Source organism: Salvelinus sp. IW2-2015, linkage group LG11 (assembly GCF_002910315.2).
Source record: "Salvelinus sp. IW2-2015 linkage group LG11, ASM291031v2, whole genome shotgun sequence".
NCBI lineage: Eukaryota > Metazoa > Chordata > Actinopteri > Salmoniformes > Salmonidae > Salvelinus > Salvelinus sp. IW2-2015.
The window spans coordinates 14,336,473-14,357,097 of NC_036851.1; the positions used below are offsets into that span (position 1 = coordinate 14,336,473).

The following is a 20,625-nucleotide window of genomic DNA, read 5'->3' on the forward strand; positions in this document are numbered from 1 at the left end:
GCACAAGCTTCATAAATTCACAAATAGCAATTAAATATTCATTTACTTTAAAAAAATCTTCCTCTGATTTGTCATCCAAAGGGTCCCAGCTATAACATGTAGTGTCGTTTTGTTAGATCAAATCCTTCTTTATATCCCAGAAAGTTTGTTGAGTTGGTGCCATCGATTAGAAATCCACTCGTTCAACTTGCAGAGCAATGAATCTGAAAATCTACCCCTAGACTTTGTTTCAACCAATCAAAATATGTTTCTATTAACTCCTCAGATACCCTAAAATGTAATCAAACTATAACATTTCTTACGGAAGGAAGTATGTTCATTAGGAAACCGATTTTAACAGGTGCGTCTTGTCTTCATGGCGCGCCCAAACACGAATTTCCAAGACTGTGTCCCTGTACTAAAACTGATATTTCTTATTCATTTTGGAAGTTACAGACCTGAAACTTTGAACATAGACTGCTGACACCCTGTGGAAGTCATAGGAAGTGCATCATGGAAGCTATAATTCAGTATGCCCCTATAGTTTCCATTGTAAGAGCATAGTCTCTCCCCCACAAAATGCTGGTTGGTTTTTCATTGGATTTTCTCCTACCATATCTATTGTGTTATAGTCTCCTACATTATTTAAACATTTCTACCAACTTCAAAGTGTTTTCTTTCCAATGGTACCAGTTATGTGCATATCCTGGCTTCAGGGCCTGAGCCTCAGGCAGTTTACTTTGGGCACATAAGTCAGGTGGAAATTGAGATAAAAGGGGCCTAGCCCTAAGACGTTTTAACCAGTATGGCTACCTAAGCATTCTGCCATCCCATCTGGTTTGTGCTTAGAGGGACTATCATTTGTTTTTTAACAGGACAATGAACCAACACACCTACTGTACAGGCTGTGGAAGGGCTATTTGACCAAGAAGGATAGTGATGGAGTGCTGCATCAGATGACCTGGCGTCTACAATCAACCTACCTCAACCCAATTAAGATGGCTTGGGATGAGTTGGACCGCAGAGTGAAGGAAAAGCAGCCAACAAGTGCTCAGCATATGTGGGAACTCCTTCAAGACTGTTGGAAAAGCATTCCAGGTGAAGCTGGTTGAGAGAATGCCAACAGTGTGCAAAGCTGTTTGAAGAATGGCTACTTTGAAGAATCTAAAATCTAAAATATATTTTGATTTGTTTAACACTTTTTTGGTTACGACATGATTCCATATGTGTTGTTTCATAGTTTTGAGTGTTATTCTACAATGTAGAACATTGTAAAAATAAAGAAAAACCCTTGAATGAGTAGGTGTGTCCAAATATATATATATATATATATATATAGCGAAAGGGGCGTTTCTTCAAAGAGCATGTGGAGGAGGTAAGAAGGGGATTGCCGCTGAGGACAAATTCAGCTGTCAGAGAACTGGAGTTTCAGCCGGCTATCATGGAATTAAACGAGGACAGCGCAGTAGAAATTCACGTTTGCTGATCATTCCTGAATCTCTTCTATTTTCGTCGCATTCTTCCTTTTGTGAAGGTAAAGTCCTATGCACCCTCATCCTGTAGCTTAGTTTTGCGAGGAGCATCCTCATCAAACACCAATTGTCAAGGAAGTACAGTACGGCTAACCCACAAGCTGTAGCTAGCCTACCTCGATATAACGTTAGTAGGCTACGGCTTCTACCGTTTTTATTGCATTGCATTTCAAGTTCACCAAAATGGGCCTGTATAGTAGAATTAAACCTGAAATTTAAGACGTCAAAATGTCAGACTGTTTTAGACTCAAAGTGACATGTCAGATGGGCAATACTGACACAATGTAACCCAGCGGTAAATGTGTGGTTTATGCGACTCGGTTGCATTTGACAGCTTCACTCAGGATGTAACCATGTATCCTAGCAAGCAGGCAAAGACTGGCAACGTAGCCAAACATTGTCATGACAATGTATCAATTTAGTCATTGTCAAACAAATCTAATGTTTGGGATTAGTGTTAGTGTACATGTATGATTAGCGTAACTTTTTATCTGTATTGATTCATTTTGTTTCATCCTGATGATTCAGAAGCCTATCTCAAGAAATTGTTGCCTACATCAATGACAGCATAGGTAAACAAACCATGCAACAGTAAAATATAATTGTCAGATGGTGTTTCTGATGGAGTCAGTTAGACCTATTGCTACATTCTAGTTGGCTACAGTATTTGCTTCTGTTTGGATGAGGTTTAAATTGGGGATGTTGATGATGAGGTGCGCTGCCTGTTTACTAACAAGTGTTTTTCACTGGGGATTTGGACAGGAATTATTATTACTAATGGATAGGTCTACAGACATTTCCATTTGGACACTTCTGGGAATTAGAGTTGTACGTTTGTCAAGGTGTTCCATAAAGATGAGTGTGCTTGTGAATGTAGAGTTTTAAAATAGGCTTATATTTTCTTTGAGTTTTCGTTCATATAGCCTCTGTTGGCTATCATGCACTTCACAGCTATCTGCATGAGCTGTGTTGGTTGTTGAACACTATCATTTGAAATAATTTATGATCAAGTCAAATTGACCTAAAAAAAATGCGATGTACAGGAGGACCTCTGTCCTAAATTACTACTGTAATGGACTATCGTCCCATGCAAAAGCCCAGGGATATGTAAATGTTAAACAGATAATGAATGCAAAGACAATTTAGATTAGACCAGATCTAGTTCAGAGGTTATATGGTGTCTTGTAGTGCATAGTATAAGAAATGTCACCTATTAATGCATTTAATCCAATATGTTTTTCTGTTCAGGTTTGTTAATTTGAACGTAGCATCGAATTCTTAACTGTCAGTCAGAGGTTCTCAACAGAAGTGGTACAGTGTCACTGCAATCCGTATGCAGTGACTTTGGCCCTGTGCTCTGACCTGTTTTTCTCAGGGCCGTATTCATTGTTACACACTGTTTCCATAATGATTTCAATCACTTTTTGACTGCACCTCTTTTGATTTGAACGAAACCTTCCATACATGTTTGCCCATGGTAGAAGTGGTCAGAAAGTGACATTTTGGACCAGAATACCCAAACAATCAGGAGATGGAGGTACCTAAAGTTTACCCATTTTACATACCCTACCCCACAATGAGACATCCATGTCTTCATCACGTCAAATATCTAAACACTTGTCAACTCAGATTCATCTCATTTTCACATGTTGTAGCTTAGACCCTATTTTACATCATCCGAGGTGTTTGTGTTGTGCCAGCCGTGCATGCTCTTGAATATAGGGTGGGTGTCATTTCAATCATAGAAACAGAATTCAGAGAATGGACCTATCCCTTCAGACCACTGCAATTTAGCTGATACTCAGTTTAAATTTTAAATTGAATTGAAATTGTAACTTCCAATTACTACCAGCAAGATGGCTGACTTCCATAGGAATGTCTATTCTATTATCTATATTTCTATGATTTCAATAGGTTTCCTATGGAAGATTGACAGTTTCATTTAAAACAATAGATATTCCCACTCAAGTCAACATTCTATCATGTGTGGAGCTCCAACCAGCTTTGTGGTAGCACTTGAAAGTTTACATTTTAATTGTATTTGCATTTTAGTACATTTATAAGCCACATGACACCCACCCTGTATTCAGTATTATACTGTGTCTCAACCGATGGTGTGCACATCACAAACACCTCAGACGATGTAAAATAGGGTCTGATCTACATACACTGAGCGTACAAAACATTAAAGACACCTGCTCTTTCCATGACATTGACTGACCAGATTAATCCAGGTGAAAGCTATGATCCCTTATTGATGTCATCTGTTGAATCCACTTCAATCAGTGTAGAAGGGGAGGATACAGGTTAAATAAGGATTTTTAGGCTTTGAGACAATTGAGGCATGGATTGTGTATGTGTGCCATTCAGAGGGTGAATGGGAAAGATTTGCTTTGAACGGGGTATGTTGGTAGGTGCCAGGCGCCCCATTTTGTGTGTGTCAAGAACTGCAACGCTGCTGGGATTTTCACACTCATCATTTTCTCGTGTGTCAAGAATGGTCCACCATCCAAAGGGCATCCAGCCAACTTGACACAACTGTTGGAAGCATTGGAGTCAACATGGGCCAACATCCCTGTGGAATGCTTTCGACACCTTGTAGTGTCCATGCCCGACGAATTGAGGCTGTTCAGAGGGCAAAAGGGGGTGAAACTCAATATTAGGAATATGTTCCTTTTTGTTTTGTACACTCAGTGTATATGAACATGAACAATATCGTTATTCACGTGTTTTGAGTAATTGATGTAAAATATATATTTTTAATATCGAAATTATGAAATAGTTTACCAACCCTTTTTGTGAGCTTTCAAATAATATACAACTCAACCATTTATATTTTTCAGTGATGAAGACATTGATGTCTCATGGTAGGATCAACTTTGAGCACCTCCATCTCCTGAATGTTTTGGCATTCAGGTCCAAAAGGTTACTTTCTGACCACGTCTACCATGGGCCATCAATTATGTAAGGTTTTGCTGCAATCAAATGGGGTGCAGTCAGAAAGTGATTGAATTCAAATGGAACGACCATTATTCAATTCTTGCTCTGTACTGTATTGTGTGTGAGAGATTTGGCTGTGTTGACACTCTTCGTTCGCCTATGTCTACACACAAATACACACAGCATGCACCAAACTGTTTGTTTGATTGTTTAATATGTAAACATGGGCCATATCTTGGCATACAATAGCAATGCTTACTTCCCATTCTCCACACTGTACAAATCCAACATCCCACAGGAAGGACAGTCCTATCAAGTTCTGTTGATCCCGTCAAGTTCCATACGTGCAAACTGCCTGAGTACATTCTTCTAGTCTATAATCCTCCCTTGATTAAACCAGATGGAATTGCTGAATATTTTCTAGATTAATAATTATCCCATGCTGGAGTTATTTCATTGTGCTACTGCAAGACATCCTATATGGGTCAATGTGAATACATATCCAATCGCACACACGTTTGGCAACACTTTACCTTATGTTGCCATTATACCTATGTAACTACACAGTAGTTACTATAGTAACAATGTTGTAATTACACGGTAATAGCGTTATAGGTTATTTAATGCATAATATACAATTAAATATGCAGTATTTATCAGTGTAAATGACTGTACATCTGTGTGGTTTATTTGTCATGCTAACTCTTGTCTGTTCCATCTTTTCCAGGCACAGTCCTGGGTGAGGCAACATGTCGGACAAGATGTCCAGTTTCCTCCACATAGGCGACATCTGCTCCCTCTATGCGGAGGGCTCCACCAGTGGATTTATCAGCACTTTAGGGTATGTCTGTCTGCTTACTGTTTTACAGCTGCATATGAATCCCATCCCTCTCAACTTGAATTCTCATTAAAATCCCACTGGTATTCATCACAAACATTCTCTTTTATTGAATACATGCATGCATGAATAAATACATGCATGCTCATAGACATCCAAGATCAGACACCAGTCTGTGCACATATACGCATGCAAATACACAGACAGATCTAGGTACCAGTGAAAATATGAACCTTATTGGTGTTTGAAGCCAGGGAGACAGCTGGATCTGCAGCCAAGGTGATAACGTAGAATAATGGAGGGATTTATTTAATTGCTTAGAGTCATGCCTTTTACTTCACAAGTTTAATTATGTTTGCTCCCCCAATGTTATTAGCAGAATAAACCTGTGCTAATTCCATTGTTATGAAAGAAGCACTTTGGTGGTGAAGTGTATAATAAGAACAGCTAGATTGCAGATTTCTTGTCATTGAGGTGATACTGTTCTATGCCCTTAAAACACACTTTGATAAATGGCAAGGCAGAGAGTGTTTGGAACTGGTGTGTGAGAGGCAGAGAGGGGTCACATAAAAGAGGGTGTTATTAGCAAATAAGAGAGTGAGATGAAGGAAAAAGGGAAACCGTAGGAAAGGTGAGTGTCAGGGAAGAGAGGGATGGGGTTGAACGAGAAACATAGTGTCAATGGGACACGAGGCAGGTGATGTCATATTGTGGGAGGTTTATGGGAAGTGTTGGCTCTCCTCTTTCTCCCAAGTTGTACCACTAGTAAACCCTGAAATGATGGGCCTAAGTGGCTTCAATTATTTTGCTTCCTGTGATTGAATTTAAATATTGAGAGCTTATGCAATGAACTGTAAAATTCCTTCCTCTAAGTGCTGATACCTATTTATCAAAGAGAATCAGAGAGCATTTTGGCGCCTCAACTTTCATCACGGCCAAAGTGAGAGTTGAGGGAGATCATTGACTGAACCGTGACTGGATTCACAAAAGACTGATGGACTTGACAACACTTCTGGAAGGTTATAAATTATTTCAGCCTCTAGTTCTCTGGTGTCAGAGCAGCTTGACTGCCTCCTGGTCCTCCTACATTTTCTGCTCATGCCATTTTGTTGTTCTTTTCCCTCAGTGAAAATGAACATGGTATCTGTTTTGCCCTTTCTACTCTTAGCCTTCTTAGCCTTCTTTAGCAGTCTTAATCATACCTCGTCACTATCTGGCCCTTGAGTCCGTTTCTGCCGTAACATTGACTCTTAACACCGTAATGAAGCTTTCTTGCTCCTTGCTGAAACAAGCAAGGTGTTGTAGCAAACACGTCTTAGTTGCCTAGACACTAGTGGTGGGGAGTTGACTCCAAAAGAATAGATTTCTCTATTCCTTGCCCGTCGACTCCCATTTCCGGGTGTCAAGCTCGAATCGACTCCTAAGATTCAGTAGTTTTGCAATGGAGGAGACGAGTAGTTGCCATAGGCTACTTCCGAGAACACAAACTCTTGCATTTTTCACAGCACCTTCTAGCCATGACCGTAAACTCATGGGTACACTCGCAATGGCTGCCTGGTATTGTGATGCAATAATTTCCATGATAATGTAGAATGTACATTCAAATGATGTTAACTGATGTGGCTCATGCAATGGAATATATTTGTTGTAATGTCAGTTAAGTTGAATCAACAAATCACAGCACGTATTTTACTTCCTGCTTTGTGACACGCAGTTGCCAGAAGCCATCTGTCTAACCAAAAGTGGAACTCATGTCTAAAAATCGAGATTTTGCTCATCTGCCATTTTTTTTTTGTTGCTAATCCGTAATTTATTTAACTTTTATAGCGCTTTTCATTAGACAGAATCTCAAAGCGTTTGTTAAGCAAAATAAACAAGTTATTCAAAAATAAGTATAGGCTACAACAGTAGCTAGATCAAGTCTGTTTTGAAAGCTTCTTGAAGCATCCAGCAGATGGACAGCCATGGCCATGAGAGGATCGGGAAGCGTATAGCTAGATGGTCACTCCATCAAAAAAATCACTCTGCTATCTGTAGCTATGATGCACTGGCTACAATGGCAAACCATGTGCGATCAGATGATCAAACTTGCCCCAGCTAGCAGCCTAGTGCTAGCTTGTTTGAATGGCCATTACGGTAGCTAGTTTGCAGTTTGGGTGTCAGTGAAACTTTATGGAGTGAAAAGTACACCATTTCTTTAGGAATGTAGTGAAGTAAAAGTTGTCAAAAATATAAAAAGTAATGTACAGATACCCCCAAAAAACGACTTAAGTTGTACTTTCAAATATTTTTACTTAAGTACTTTACACCCGTTACATTTTGAATGCTTAGCAGGACAGGAAAATTGTCTAATTCACACACTTATCAAGAGAAAATCCCTGGTCATCCCTACAGCCTCTGATCTGGTGGACTCACTAAACACATGCTTTGTTTGTAAATTGTGTTGGAGCGTGCCCCTGGCTATGTTGGAGTGTGCCCCTGGCTATCCGTAGATTTTAAAAACAAAAACAATTGTGCCTAATATAAGGAATTTGAAATGATTTGCACGTTTACTTTTGATTCTTAAGTATATTTAAAACGAAATACTTAACTTTTACTCAAGTAGTATTGTACTGGGCAACTTTCACTTTTACTTGAGTTATTTTCTAATAAGGTATCTTTACTTTTTCTCCAGTATGACAATTGGGTACTTTTTCCACCACTGCTAGTTTGCAAGCTTGTTGATGAACTTGTATGGCACCAACGTTTTAGGACTATTCTTAGAAATCAGCTTGTATCTTACTTGCTACTTTGTAACATTTGGCCAACACGATAATGTTCCAGCTAGAGCGGTCAGCTGTGCTGCATAACTCTGCACACTAATCATGGCAAAACAAACTGCCTTATCAGGAAAGCTAATTTGTGCTATTAGCTAGAATTTCACTACGCTAGCTAGCTAGCTAGAGGGTGTATTAAGCATTAGGTGTGTGAACTGGCGTTTTCATATGGATTGATTTGAGACTGGTTCAGCCAGCATGCAGACACTAGCTAGCAAATTTCCATGCACATTTAGAGTTGAATAAATCCTGACTCTAAAACCACAAAACACCTTAGCTAGATGTAGAATTAAGTAGTGAAGACTAGCTCATTAAAAAACTTTAATATTAGGTGCAGTTTTACAGTTTTTGGTAAGATTAACTTAAGATTAATAAGATTATTTTGAGGATGAAAGGGTGTTCAGTGGACGATGTCACCATGGTAACATTTTTTTTGATGTTAGAACATATTTATAATTTATCATATTTATAGCCAAACTTATTTTTAGTGATCCTGTCTGACGTGAGACAATTTTGGTACTCTCGCAATGGCCGCAAGTCCACCCATTATGCCACCATTGACTTGAACGGGGACGCCCTTTCTATTCATTCTATTTCTATGGCAGCACACACGGTCAGGAGCGGAGGAGAAAATGTGGGTCTAAAAATGGTTCTTATGGTGACTGCGGTCATTTGGCTGGTCAATTACTGTCTTCCAAAATTCTATGACTGTCAGAGCCCTACTTGACAGGGCTCATTTGTCAAGTTGCCAACCTTGCACTGTTCTGCCTGTTAATCACTTGTTTTTATAGCAACAGCAGGCAGTGTACAGGAGGCTGTGATGCTGTTGGTTGTCTCTGTGTATCATACTGACCACTGAGAGACAGCTGTATAATGAGCCACCTGGTCTGCAGCTGATTTAGAGAGGACTGTTCTGTTTGCTACTGTACCAGGGGCCTATAGTCTTTCCTTGGCTGGCTGCATCCTGGAACACAAAGCAAGACTGAAGCCCTCTGGTGATTTTACATATCCGTCATTTCACCTCAAATCAAAGTTTATTGGCTGCGTACACAGATTTGCAGATGTTCTCACAGGTGCAACAAAATGCTTTTGTTTGCAGCAGTGCAGCAATCCCTAGCAATACAAAACAACACACACATAATCCAGAACGTCCCCAAAGAATTTACACAAAATATCAGAACGAGCAATCAGAACAATCTCTGCATACAAATCCAGTTAAATGACATCTTGCAGGAATCATTAATGCAGATAGGCCTGAATCTATCCATTATCAGCACAATGCAGTTCATCCATGTGATACATGGACAAAATATTAGTAATTTGATATGTAAAACAAATACAACTATCGTAACCCCATTCTTTCCCCTTGGGGAGATGCTTACAGTGTGTTTTTCTCTAAACATAAGAATGTCCTACAGTACAATACATAGCCTACACACTACATGGGCTATAAAAGGAAAATGCTGCCTGGACTGGATCCAGAACCCCATGGAGGTGTCATATTTATATTTCAGACTACCTGCCAAGCATCCTGTGTTTTGCAGCCAGTAGTAAATCTGACTGAGCTATTATGAAAATGATTTTCATGGGTCTTATAACTGTGTAGTTACACTAATTACTACAGTAACATTGTAGTTGCATATTATTTTACTAAGTGCTTTGTAATTGCAAAATAAGGGAGTTGAGCGTTTTTTGCTATTTCCCAGGTAGTATATGCCTCTTGTGTAGTAAAGAAAAAGCACTCAACTTCGTTATTATTAGTTACAAAATATTAGCCTATGTAACATGTCAATGCACTGTTGTGACTAGTGTAATTACAGCGTAACTACACAGGTATGAGAGCAACAAATGTTATTCAAATGTTCGATTCTAATAGTGTAAATGCTTCAGCAGAAAGCTCCAAGAATGAGGATCAATAACAGGCCTAATTCTGATTCTTGCATTGCTGCACCAACATAGGAATCAAACAGAGAGTGTTCGAGGAATGCCAATTTCAGGTGTTCAGATGTTCAAATTCCAAGTGTCTCCAATATTAATTCAGCTGTGTTGGTTTTCATAAGGTTCATAAGGCACAATGGTTTTAGATGTTTAGGAGTTAAGTGTGAATAGGCGTGTAATAAGAACTATCATTTGTAATAATAAGGGGGGAAAATGCTGTTGAAACCGCATGTTTTAATGCCCTAAAAGGTTTATTCACAGGCAAAGCCCCAATCCTTTTGATATTTCACCAGCTTCTTCCAAACCAAATATTTATTTTTATAATAACCCCTCAAATATATATACATTTAAGCCAGGAATCTCTGCCGAAGCTGTTCTTGCTCTCTTTATTTTTAGCTCAGAAGGTTTGGCTTAGGTCTGAGTGAGCAGACTGGCTTAGCATTGCTGTGAATGCCCTTACAGCAGGTAGCGGGTGAAACACAGCTCACATCCACTGTTTAGACCGTTTGGTCTCAGGCCTTTATGTCCTAGGTTCTCTCAATGTGCAGCCTCCAGAGAGGGCAGCTGGATGCCTCTGCTCTGCTTAGCCAAAATTGGGCATGCTGAGTTTGATGGGCAGCTCCCACAGCAATCTGCCCTCTACAATTCTTGACCAATATTCCTTTTGTTGATACAATGAAGTAGTGGTATTATGCACTGTGATGCTGATTGGTGACACATGCAGGATAGCCTGGATCAAAATGACAGTCATGCTTAGGAGTGAAAGAGACGGGTGTAATAATAAAGATGGAGACTAAAGGGGCAATCTGCAGTTGCTACATCCATTTTTGCAATTCTAAATTATGTCATTGATTCTTAAAGAATATACCCCAGCAGAACCCAAAATATAAGCTTGGTTTACTCCAATGTTTGTAAACAATGCAGATGTAGGCCTAAACAAACACTATATAGCCTAAAAACATGGTTCAAACTGTAATTTTAATGTCATGGATGGTCAGTCCTTGCCTCCAGTCAATCCTTGCGTTTGTTACCAAATATTGATGAACCTGTGCGCCAGTGGCAGCAGTGGCATCACTCAAGTGGGTACTGCACAAATGGTAGTGCTGGAGGAGCACGGAGGGGATGTTGGGCACAGCGAGGTGCGCTGCTGTGGCTGCGGACCTATCTGTCTTTAACCACCTGGCTGTGACTGAGATGCTTCCTCCTCCATCGACGTTTCCTCTGCTCCGTTCACCATCCAAAGAGCTTGAACAACCCTCCATGACCCATCCATCAGACGTCTGAACTTGCTTGATTAGCTACCTAAGACATTTATTGATTTATTTTGATTTCTTGGTGTGTATGCAATTCAGCTTTTAGCTGCCATGTATACTGAAATAAGACTCAACTCAACATCCATAGCTCTGTCTAAGAATATGAATGTGGTAACATTTCTCCTGTCCCGTACCTCAGCCTTTTACCAAAACAGCGGTGGGGTTCCCAGCTTTGTATTTGTTTCATCTGCAAATTTCCCCTTTTAAAGTATTGAGCGACTCAACATCATTATTTCTACTGTGTATGCACGTGCATCAGTAGCATCCACTGCTGAGAATGAAAATTGTAGCTGATGTTATTGTTTGTCTGTTTTTGGAGGCTAGATTGATGTGCAGTCAGAGAGATTAATATTCTGAGTGTTTGACAGCTGTCATTGCTCCTCCTGTCCCCAGGCTTGTGGATGACCGCTGTGTGGTACAGCCAGACACAGGCGACCTTAACAACCCACCCAAGAAATTCCGAGGTAAGGACTATCACTCTGTTCAGTCTGCTGTTCAAGTGCAAGCATTCAACCAATATTGTTTGATCAAACAACCAGCAAGGAGTTAAGGCATCGCTTCATGAGAACTTTTTTCACTGTAATTTGCTCTGTCAGTCCAAATCAAATAATACTTTTATTTGTCACATGTTTTGTAAACAACAGGTGTAAACTAACAGTGAAATGCTTACTTATGGGCCCTTCCCAACAATGCAGAGATTTTTTTTATAATTTTATAATAACGAAATATTAACACTGGGAATAAATATACAATGAGTAACGATAACTTGGCTGTATACACAGGGTACCAGTACAGAGTCGATGTGCAGGGGTACGGGGTAACTGAGGTAGATAATATGTACATATAGGTAGGGATAAAGTGAATAGGCAACAGGAAGTATTTTAAACAGTAGGAGCAGCATATGTGATGAATCAAAAGAGTTAGTGCAAAAAGGGTCAATGCTGATAGTTCAGGTAGCTATTTGACCTCTTAAGGATTAGCCCCTTTTTTTCAATTTGAGCCTAAAATGTTGTCTGTGTTTGTTTGATGGGGTGCTGTCCTCAGATAATAGCATCTGGTGGCTGGATTAAGAAGTAAAGCTTTAATGTGGTGTATTGCACTTGTGATTGTATGAAAGTTAACTATTTCTATTAATTTACTTTGAATTTGGCGATCTGCCATTTCACCGGATGTTGTCAAATCGATCCCGTTAACGGGATTAACTGTGCAGCTGTATAACTTTTTGGGGATCTGAGGGCCCATGCCAAATCTTTTCAGCCTCCTGAGGGGGAAGAGGCATTGTCGTGACTTCTTCACAACTGCGTTGGGGTGTGTGGACCATGATCATTCTTTAGCGATGTGGACACCGAGGAACTTGAACCTCTCTGCCTGCTCCATTACAGCCCTGTTGAAGTGGATGGGGGTGTCCTCGGCCCCATTCCTGTAGTCCACAATCAGCTCCTTTGTCTTGCTGACGTTGAGGGAGAGGTTGTTGTCCTGGCACCACACTGCCAGATCACTGACCTCCTTATATGCTGTCTCATCATCGTCGGTGCTCAGGCCAACCAACATTGTGTCTTCAGCAAACCTAATGATGGTGTTGGAGTTGTCCGTGGCCACACAGTCATGGGTGAACAGGGAGTATAGGATGGGATAAAGCACGCACCCCCGAGGGGTCCCCGTGTTGAGGGTCAGCATGATGGATGTGTTGTTGCCTATCCTCACCACCTGGGGATGGCCTGTCAGGAAGTCCAGGATCCAGTTGCAGAGGGAGGTGTTTAGTCCCAGGGTCCTGAGCTTAGTGATGAGCTTTTGTATTGGACGCTGCAATAGTCAATGAACAGCATTCTCACAGTAGGTGTTCCTCTTGTCCAGGTTGGAAAGGGCAGTGTGGAGTGCAATAGTGTGGAGTGGATCTGTTGGGGCAATATGCAAATTGGAGTGAGTCCAGGGTGTCTGGGATGGTGTTGTTAATGTTAGCCATGACCAGCCTTTCAAAGCATTTCATGGCTACAGATGTGCTACAGGACAATTGTAATTTAAACAGGGTATCTTGGTGTTATTGGACACACTATGGTGGTCTGCTTTAAACGTAGGTATTACAGACTGGGTCAAGGAGAGGTTGAAAATGTTGCCAGCTCGTCAGCGCTCATTTTGGGTATGCGTCCTGGTAATCCGTCTGGTCCTGCGGCCTTGTGAATGTTAACCTGTTTAAAGGTCTTACTCACGTTGGGTACAGAGTGTGAGATCACATAGTCCTCCGGAACAGCTGGTGCTCTCATGCATAGTTCAGTGTTGCTTGCCCCGAAGTGGGCATAGAAGGAATTTAACTCGTCTGGTAGGCTCGCGTCACTGTGCAGCTCACGTCTGGGTTTCCCTGTGTAATCCGTGATAGTTTGCAAGCCCTGCAAAATATGCTGAGCGCCAGAGCCGACATAGTAGGATTCGATCTTTGTCCTGTTTTGACTGTTTGATGGGTCATTGGAGTTCATAGCGGGATTCCTTATAATCGTCCGGATTAGTTTCCCGCTCCTTGAACACGGTAGCTCTAACCTTTAGCTCTGTGTGGATGTTGCCTGTAATTCATGGCTTCTGGTTGGGATATGTATGTAAGGTCAATGTGAGGACGACTTCATCGATGCGCTTATTAATGAAGCCGGTGACTGATGTGGTAAACTCCTCAATATTATAGGATGAATCCAGGAACATATTCCAGTCTGTGCTATCGAAACAGTCCTGTAGTGTATAATCTGCTTCATCAGACCACTTCTGCATTGAGCACTGGCACTTTATTTTTGAGTTTTCGGACAACTTCCCTATTGAGCACTGGCACTTCCAGTTTGAGTTTTTGCTTGTAAGTAGGAATTATGGTCAAATTTGCCAAAAGGAGAGCTTTGTATGTGTTTCTGTGCGTGGAGTAAAGGTGATCTAGAGGGGTTTTTCGCTCTGGTTGCACAGGTGACTTGCTAGTAAAAGTGAGTGTCCCCTGTTCACTGATAACATTACACTGGACATGATGTCAGCTGGAAAAAGCTGTTTAGATTCTCTTCTCTGAGGCCATCATCATTACATGGGGATTATAACTAAGTACTGTATGTTTAACCAAGTGGTTTGTGCTCCGTGTAACCATTAGATCAGTAGTTGACACTGAGGAGATATAAAAGGTATTTTGAGACATGGAGATGTGATCCCTGCTCCTTTGTTATGAAATGTGAACTGGTGTCTTTGTGTAAATGAAGCTGTAATGAAGCTAATTAACCTTGCGTTCACCTGCCACCCCTCAGCCCCTGACTGGAATGTGGCACTAGGCTACATTACAGTACAGTTAGTACACCACAATGTGTCACCTAGTGAGAGGCCTGTACCCTGTGTTAACTCTGAGGGGAACGTATGTTTAACTCTGATGCCCTTTGTTCTTTCACCACTAAAACCTAATGAGAATTTTCATCTATATTATTTTATCTGGCAGAGGCAGCATTTAAAAATTAAGCTTTTTGCAAATGTATCAAATGTCTTTGGACTGTAAAACATTCTGTGAAGTGATTGATGGCAGAGTGCCATGTTTCTTATAGTTATTGAGGCTGACGTGTAGAACTAGCCAGATGCAGTCCATTTCCTGCAAATGTAAGCAGTGTGGATTACGCTAGGACATCTCTCAGAGCTAAGTGTTCAGAGACTGTCTAGAAGTCTGAAACAGGATTGTGTGTGAGTAAAATGTACTATTTTCTGGCAGTTTCTCAAGGCATTCGGGATTCTTCTACTACAAGTTATGAGTCATGCTTTTGATCAATGTTTGACATTAATGAACACAGCCCAGGGGTTCTTGCATTAGATCAGATTGATCTTCATACATCTTTCATGACAGGTCTGATAGACTTCACTGTTCATTTCCACATTTCCATCAACAGGTGAGCACTCGGTGAATATAGATTGATGCAGTAGTGCGGATGATGCATCCCACTGTGTGTTAGACTCCAATGTGTTTCCAGGGTTTGGTTTTGCCTGAGTGTTGCTCTCAGTAATGTTGTCTGTGAAGTCGCAAACTGTTTGGTGGTTTTGAGGCCCATTTGTGTTAGCCAAAAGCAACCCCTGGTGTCCTGGTTCCAATGCAAACCCTTATTCCCAGCTTGCTGTTATTGGGATTTTGATTTTGATAGGCTGAGGCAGCAACAAAAATAGTTTTTTTTGTTATCTAGTTAACTTTGCTTTCACTGGAACTAGAGCTTCATATCTTCAGAGGCATCTTAATTCATGAACAACAACACTGTCCTGAAATAAAACACTTTGGTACATCTACGAGTGTATTTTGATGGCACTGCTGTTTTAAACCCTACCACATTTAATACTTGGACGTTCTGGAATTCACTTTTTATTGCTTTAACATATCAAATCCAATGTGTTTGTTGTTTAGTCATTCAAAAACATCAAATAGTCGGGAGGACTCGGAACAATTACTGTGATTAGTGGGGAAAGTACATTGGGACTTGTGGGGTTCATCATATATTGCAATGGCTGTTTGAACTGGCACTGTGTCAATCCTATTGCCATAGAAATGGCATATTGAGCTTTCCCAGATGGCGATTTCAACGGTGGATGAAGTATGCTACAAAATTGCTCTATTTAGCTCATGTTGAACACATAGGCTTTGTGCGTAATGCAAATGCTGAATTTCATCATTTATTGTATACTGGTAGCCTACATAATAAGATAATAGACTACACTCTAATTTATAGCACTTTGATTAAAACTACATTAGTTTATTTTGGAGAAGCTATGAATTTGTATGATTGGTTGGAAATTATATCGATGTTCTGTTTTGAGCTTTATTCTCAGACTTATTCTCGGACTGTTACTTTTCCCCCCACTAACTCAAAACCATACAGGCTAGACGTTATTGGGACTTTAAGACTGATCAGTGATGTGTCAGACAGTAAAGCACCTGGAGTGTTAAAAGTAGAAGCCTCCCTGTATCTCAAGGTCAGTGCAGCAGGATGATTCTGGCATCAGCAGGGAGGGCCATCTGGGAGTGGTTGTGAGACTCCTGCTGATGGGCTCCTGGAGGCGCTGGCTGCATACTGTCTCGGTCTCTAATGGAGCCCTTTTCAAATGAGCACACGGCTTTGGCAGGCCTCCAGAGCAGACCTTTGTAAATTATTTTTTGAGTGAATTGACGTGATTGCCAATGTGAGTTACATTTACTCGAATCAAGGTCATGTAAATTTAATTGACCTTTTTATCCCTGAAAATTATGAGCCCCACTTTACTTTATATAGCACGTCCGTGTCATTGTCACACAAATCACTGTCTATTTGTGAGTGACCGGCTCAATTTGGTCTTATGTAGCAAAATTATTTGAAATTGTGTTTTTTACATTTGATAAATGTAGAGACTCAGTTAGAAAATGGTATATCATACACTACTGTTGAGTAACAATGGGAAAGTAATTCTGCTTTGAAAGTGATAAACTTGTAACCCCACTTTTGAGAAAATGGCCCTTGAATGTTTTGGTACACCTACTAGAGAGCTCTTCTTTGTCTACACCCATTCAGCATCGTTCAAAGCCTCTTAAGCCTTAGCCCCACCCATCTCTTTAAGGATTCACATGTGAGGCCATGTGCTATATAGAGTGAGTACGGTAGTGTACTAAACAGACAAAGATTTCAAGACTAAAGGCTGGTTTATACTATGTCTATCGACATGTCTGTAGATAGTTGTCAAGGGGAACATTCTATTGTTGTCCGACATCAAACTTGTCGTTGTCGTTATGAAAATGTATAAACACAAAAACGACAGGCTGCATGACATCAACAGCCTGGTGGTCCAAAACCCATCCATTTAAAAATGTCAATCTAGCATACCAGGCAACTAAAAGCAACTTTTTAAACAATGTTTTGGTTCGTTTGTAGCTTGTTAGCTAGCTAGATAACGTTGAATTAGCTGGCTAGCCAATTCAAATAATGACCATATATAGCTGACAACGTCTTAACTTTAGCTAATTTGTATTCGCTATTACAGGAAAATAAACTCAAAACAAGATCATTATTTACAAGTTAATGGTGAGCTAATTACAGAAAGTGGCTTATGGTTGTGAGTTTGACGAAATAAATGCAAGCCATTCTAAAATAGAATTTTAGAACTTGGACACTGTCTCGTTGGCCTAACGTTATATCCTAATTTGACTTTGGTGCAGGTCATGTTGTTCTTCACAATACCGTCTCTGGTAAACACACACTATATCAAAGTGTATTTGTCACATGCACAGGATACAGAAGGTATAAATGGTACAGTGAAATGGTTACTTGCATAGTGGAGTCTTTTGTTTAGACATGTAGCTATCTAGCTAGCTGAACAATGATTCATAATCCCAACTCTTAGTGTTCCTACCCTTCATGAATCTGCTGGTAGCTAAAGCTAACCAACTAGCTAGCTTCAATGTTAGCTAGCTAACATCAGGCTATAACTAGCAATGCAAATGTCTCTGAGATACAAATAATATTACTACACAGATCATACACGTAACGTTAGCTAGCGAGGAAGCCAGCTAACATTAGCTAGTTAGCTAACAGTACGCTTTAACTTACAATGAAAAATGACTTTCTGACAAAATTAGAAACTTATAGTATCTGAAAATGTAGCAAGCTAGACTCTCTTACCCGTATACATGGATGAACGCTTCTCCCTCTCTGTCATGGATTACATGGTTACCCTTAGTTTGAAGATATAATCCAGAGACAGGTGTTTTATACAAAGCCTTCTTCTGTGTGTTCTCTTTTTGACTCCCTCTGCATTATTTGCAATGAAATGCCAGGATTCTCTCCATCTGCTTCCACCGGGCATTCCACAGATTTCAAAACACGGTCCTCCAGAAAGTGGAGAGCATTAGCAACACTTCGCAATATCTTTTGAAAATAGCTGCGTTAGAAACAATTACCTACACATACCGATGTGTCGACGTTGAAATGCCTCTCCTGTAAAGTAGTGATGCTCGACATATGCCTAGTTTCCTGAAGCGAGTCAAATTTTATGTCAACCTTCAGGTTCAATGGTGACAAAATTAAGAGGTGGTGTGTAATGAAACACACCGCAACTACTCTTGTACAGTACATTTGGAAAGTATTCAGACCCCATGACTTTTTCAAAATTTTGGTACGTTACAGCCTTATTCTAAAATGGATTTAAAAACAAATGTACCTCATAAATCTACACACAGTACCCCGTACTGACAAAACAAAAGTTATTTTTGTTTTTGCAAATGTATTCAAAATAAAAACAGATACCTTATTTACATAAGTATTCAGACCCTTTGCTATGAGACTCAAAATTGAGCTAAGGTGCATCCTGTTTCTGTTGATCATACTTGAGATGTTTCTAAAACTTGATTTGAGTCCACCTGTGGTCAATTGAATTGATTGGACATGATTTGGAAAGGCACACACCTGTCTTTATAAGGTCCCACAGTTGACAGTGCATGTCAGAGCAAAAACCAAGCCATGAGGTCGAAGGAATTGTCGTTAGAGCTCCGAGACAAGATTGTGTCGATGCACAGATCTGGGGAAGGTTACTAAAACATTTCTGTAGCTTTGAAGGTCCCCATGAACACAGTGGCTTCTTCCTAGAGCTGGCCGCCCAGCCAGACTGAGAAATCGGGGGAGAAGGGCCTTGGACAGGGAGGTGGCCATGAACCCGATGGTCACTCTGACAAAGCTCCAGAGTTCCTCTGTGGAGATGAGAGGCTTCCAGAAGGACAACCATCTCTGCAGCACTCCACCAATCAGGCCTTTATGGTAGACTGGCCAGACGGAAGCCACTCCTCAGTAAAAGGCACATGACAGACCGCTTGGCGTTTGCAAAAAGGCACATAAAGGATTCTCAGACCATGAGAAACAAAATTCTCTGGTCTGATGAAACCAAGATTGAACTCTTTGGCCTGAATTATAATTTTTTATTTTATTTCACCTTTATGTAACCAGGTAGGCAAGTTGAGAACAAGTTCTCATTTACAATTGCGACCTGGCCAAGATAAAGCAAAGCAGCTCGACACATACAACAACACAGAGTTACACATGGAGTAAAACAAACATACAGTCAATAATACAGTAGAAAAATAAGTCTATATACAATGTGAGCAAATGAGGTGAGATAAGGGAGGTAAAGCAAAAAAAGGCCATGGTGGCGAAGTAAATACAATATAGCAAGTAAAACACTGGAATGGTAGATTTGCAGTGGAAGAATGTGCAAAGTAGAAATAGAAATAATGGGGTGCAAAGGAGCGCACGTTCTCCGCTATGCAATCTGGTTTCAGAGCTGGTCATGGGTGCACCTCAGCCACGCTCAAGGTCTAAACGATATCTTAACTGCCATCGATAAGAAACAATACTGTGCAGCCGTATTCATTGACCTGGCCAAGGCTTTCGACTCTGTCAATCACCACATCCTCATCGGCAGAACTCGATAGCCTTGCTTTCTCAAATGATTGCCTCGCTTGGTTCACCAACTACTTCTCTGATAGAGTTCAGTGTGTAAATCGGGGGCCTGTTGTCCGGGCCTCAGGCAGTCTCTATGGGGGTGCCACAGGGTTCAATTCTTGGGCGACTCTCTTCTCTGTATACATCAATGATGTCGCTCTTGCTGCTGGAGAGTCCCTGATCCACCTCTACGCAGCCGACACCATTCTGTATACTTCTGGCCCTTCTTTGACACGAACAACCTCCAGAAGAGCTTCAATACCATACAACTCTCCTTCCGTGGCCTCCAACTTCTTAAATGCAAGTAAATAAATGCATGCTCTTCAACCGATCGCTGCCTGCACCTGCCGTCCGTCCAGCATCACTACTCTGGACGGTTCTGACTTAGGTATTTGTAGTTGTCCACATATTCTAGGTGTCTGGTTAGACTGTAAACTCTCCTTCCAGACTCACATCAAACATCTCAATCAAAGTTAAATATGAATTGGCTTCCTATTTCGCAACAAAGCATCCTTCACTCATGCTGCCAAACATACCCTCGTAAAAAACTGACCATCCTACCAATCCTCGACTTCGGCGATGTCATTTCAAAATAGCCTCACATACCCTACTCAATAAATTGGATGCAGTCTATTACAGTGCAATCCGTTTTGTCACCAAAGCCCCATATACTACACACTACTGCGACCTGTACGCTCTCGTTGGTTGCCCTCGCTCATACTCGTCGCAAAACCCACTGGCTCCAGGTCATCTACAGGACCCTGCTAGGTAAAGTCCCCCTTATCTCAGCTAGCTGGTCACCATAGCAGCACCCACCAGTAGCAC

General features: G+C 40.8%; 1 protein-coding gene across 4 annotated transcripts in view; it reads left to right on the forward strand.

The window, feature by feature from the left end:
- Nucleotides 1-1,366: 1,366 nt before the first annotated feature.
- The window catches only part of LOC111969857 (inositol 1,4,5-trisphosphate-gated calcium channel ITPR1-like), a 148,620-nt gene continuing 129,361 nt past the window's right edge, over nt 1,367-20,625 (forward strand). For all 4 annotated transcript variants that reach the window (XM_023996185.1, XM_023996186.2, XM_023996187.1 and 1 more), the window contains exons 1-3: nt 1,367-1,513; nt 5,179-5,292; nt 11,750-11,820. In XM_023996185.1, the coding sequence (XP_023851953.1) occupies nt 5,201-5,292; nt 11,750-11,820 (163 nt within the window). In that variant the 5' untranslated portion in view covers nt 1,367-1,513; nt 5,179-5,200. The remainder of the gene's footprint in view (nt 1,514-5,178; nt 5,293-11,749; nt 11,821-20,625) is intronic.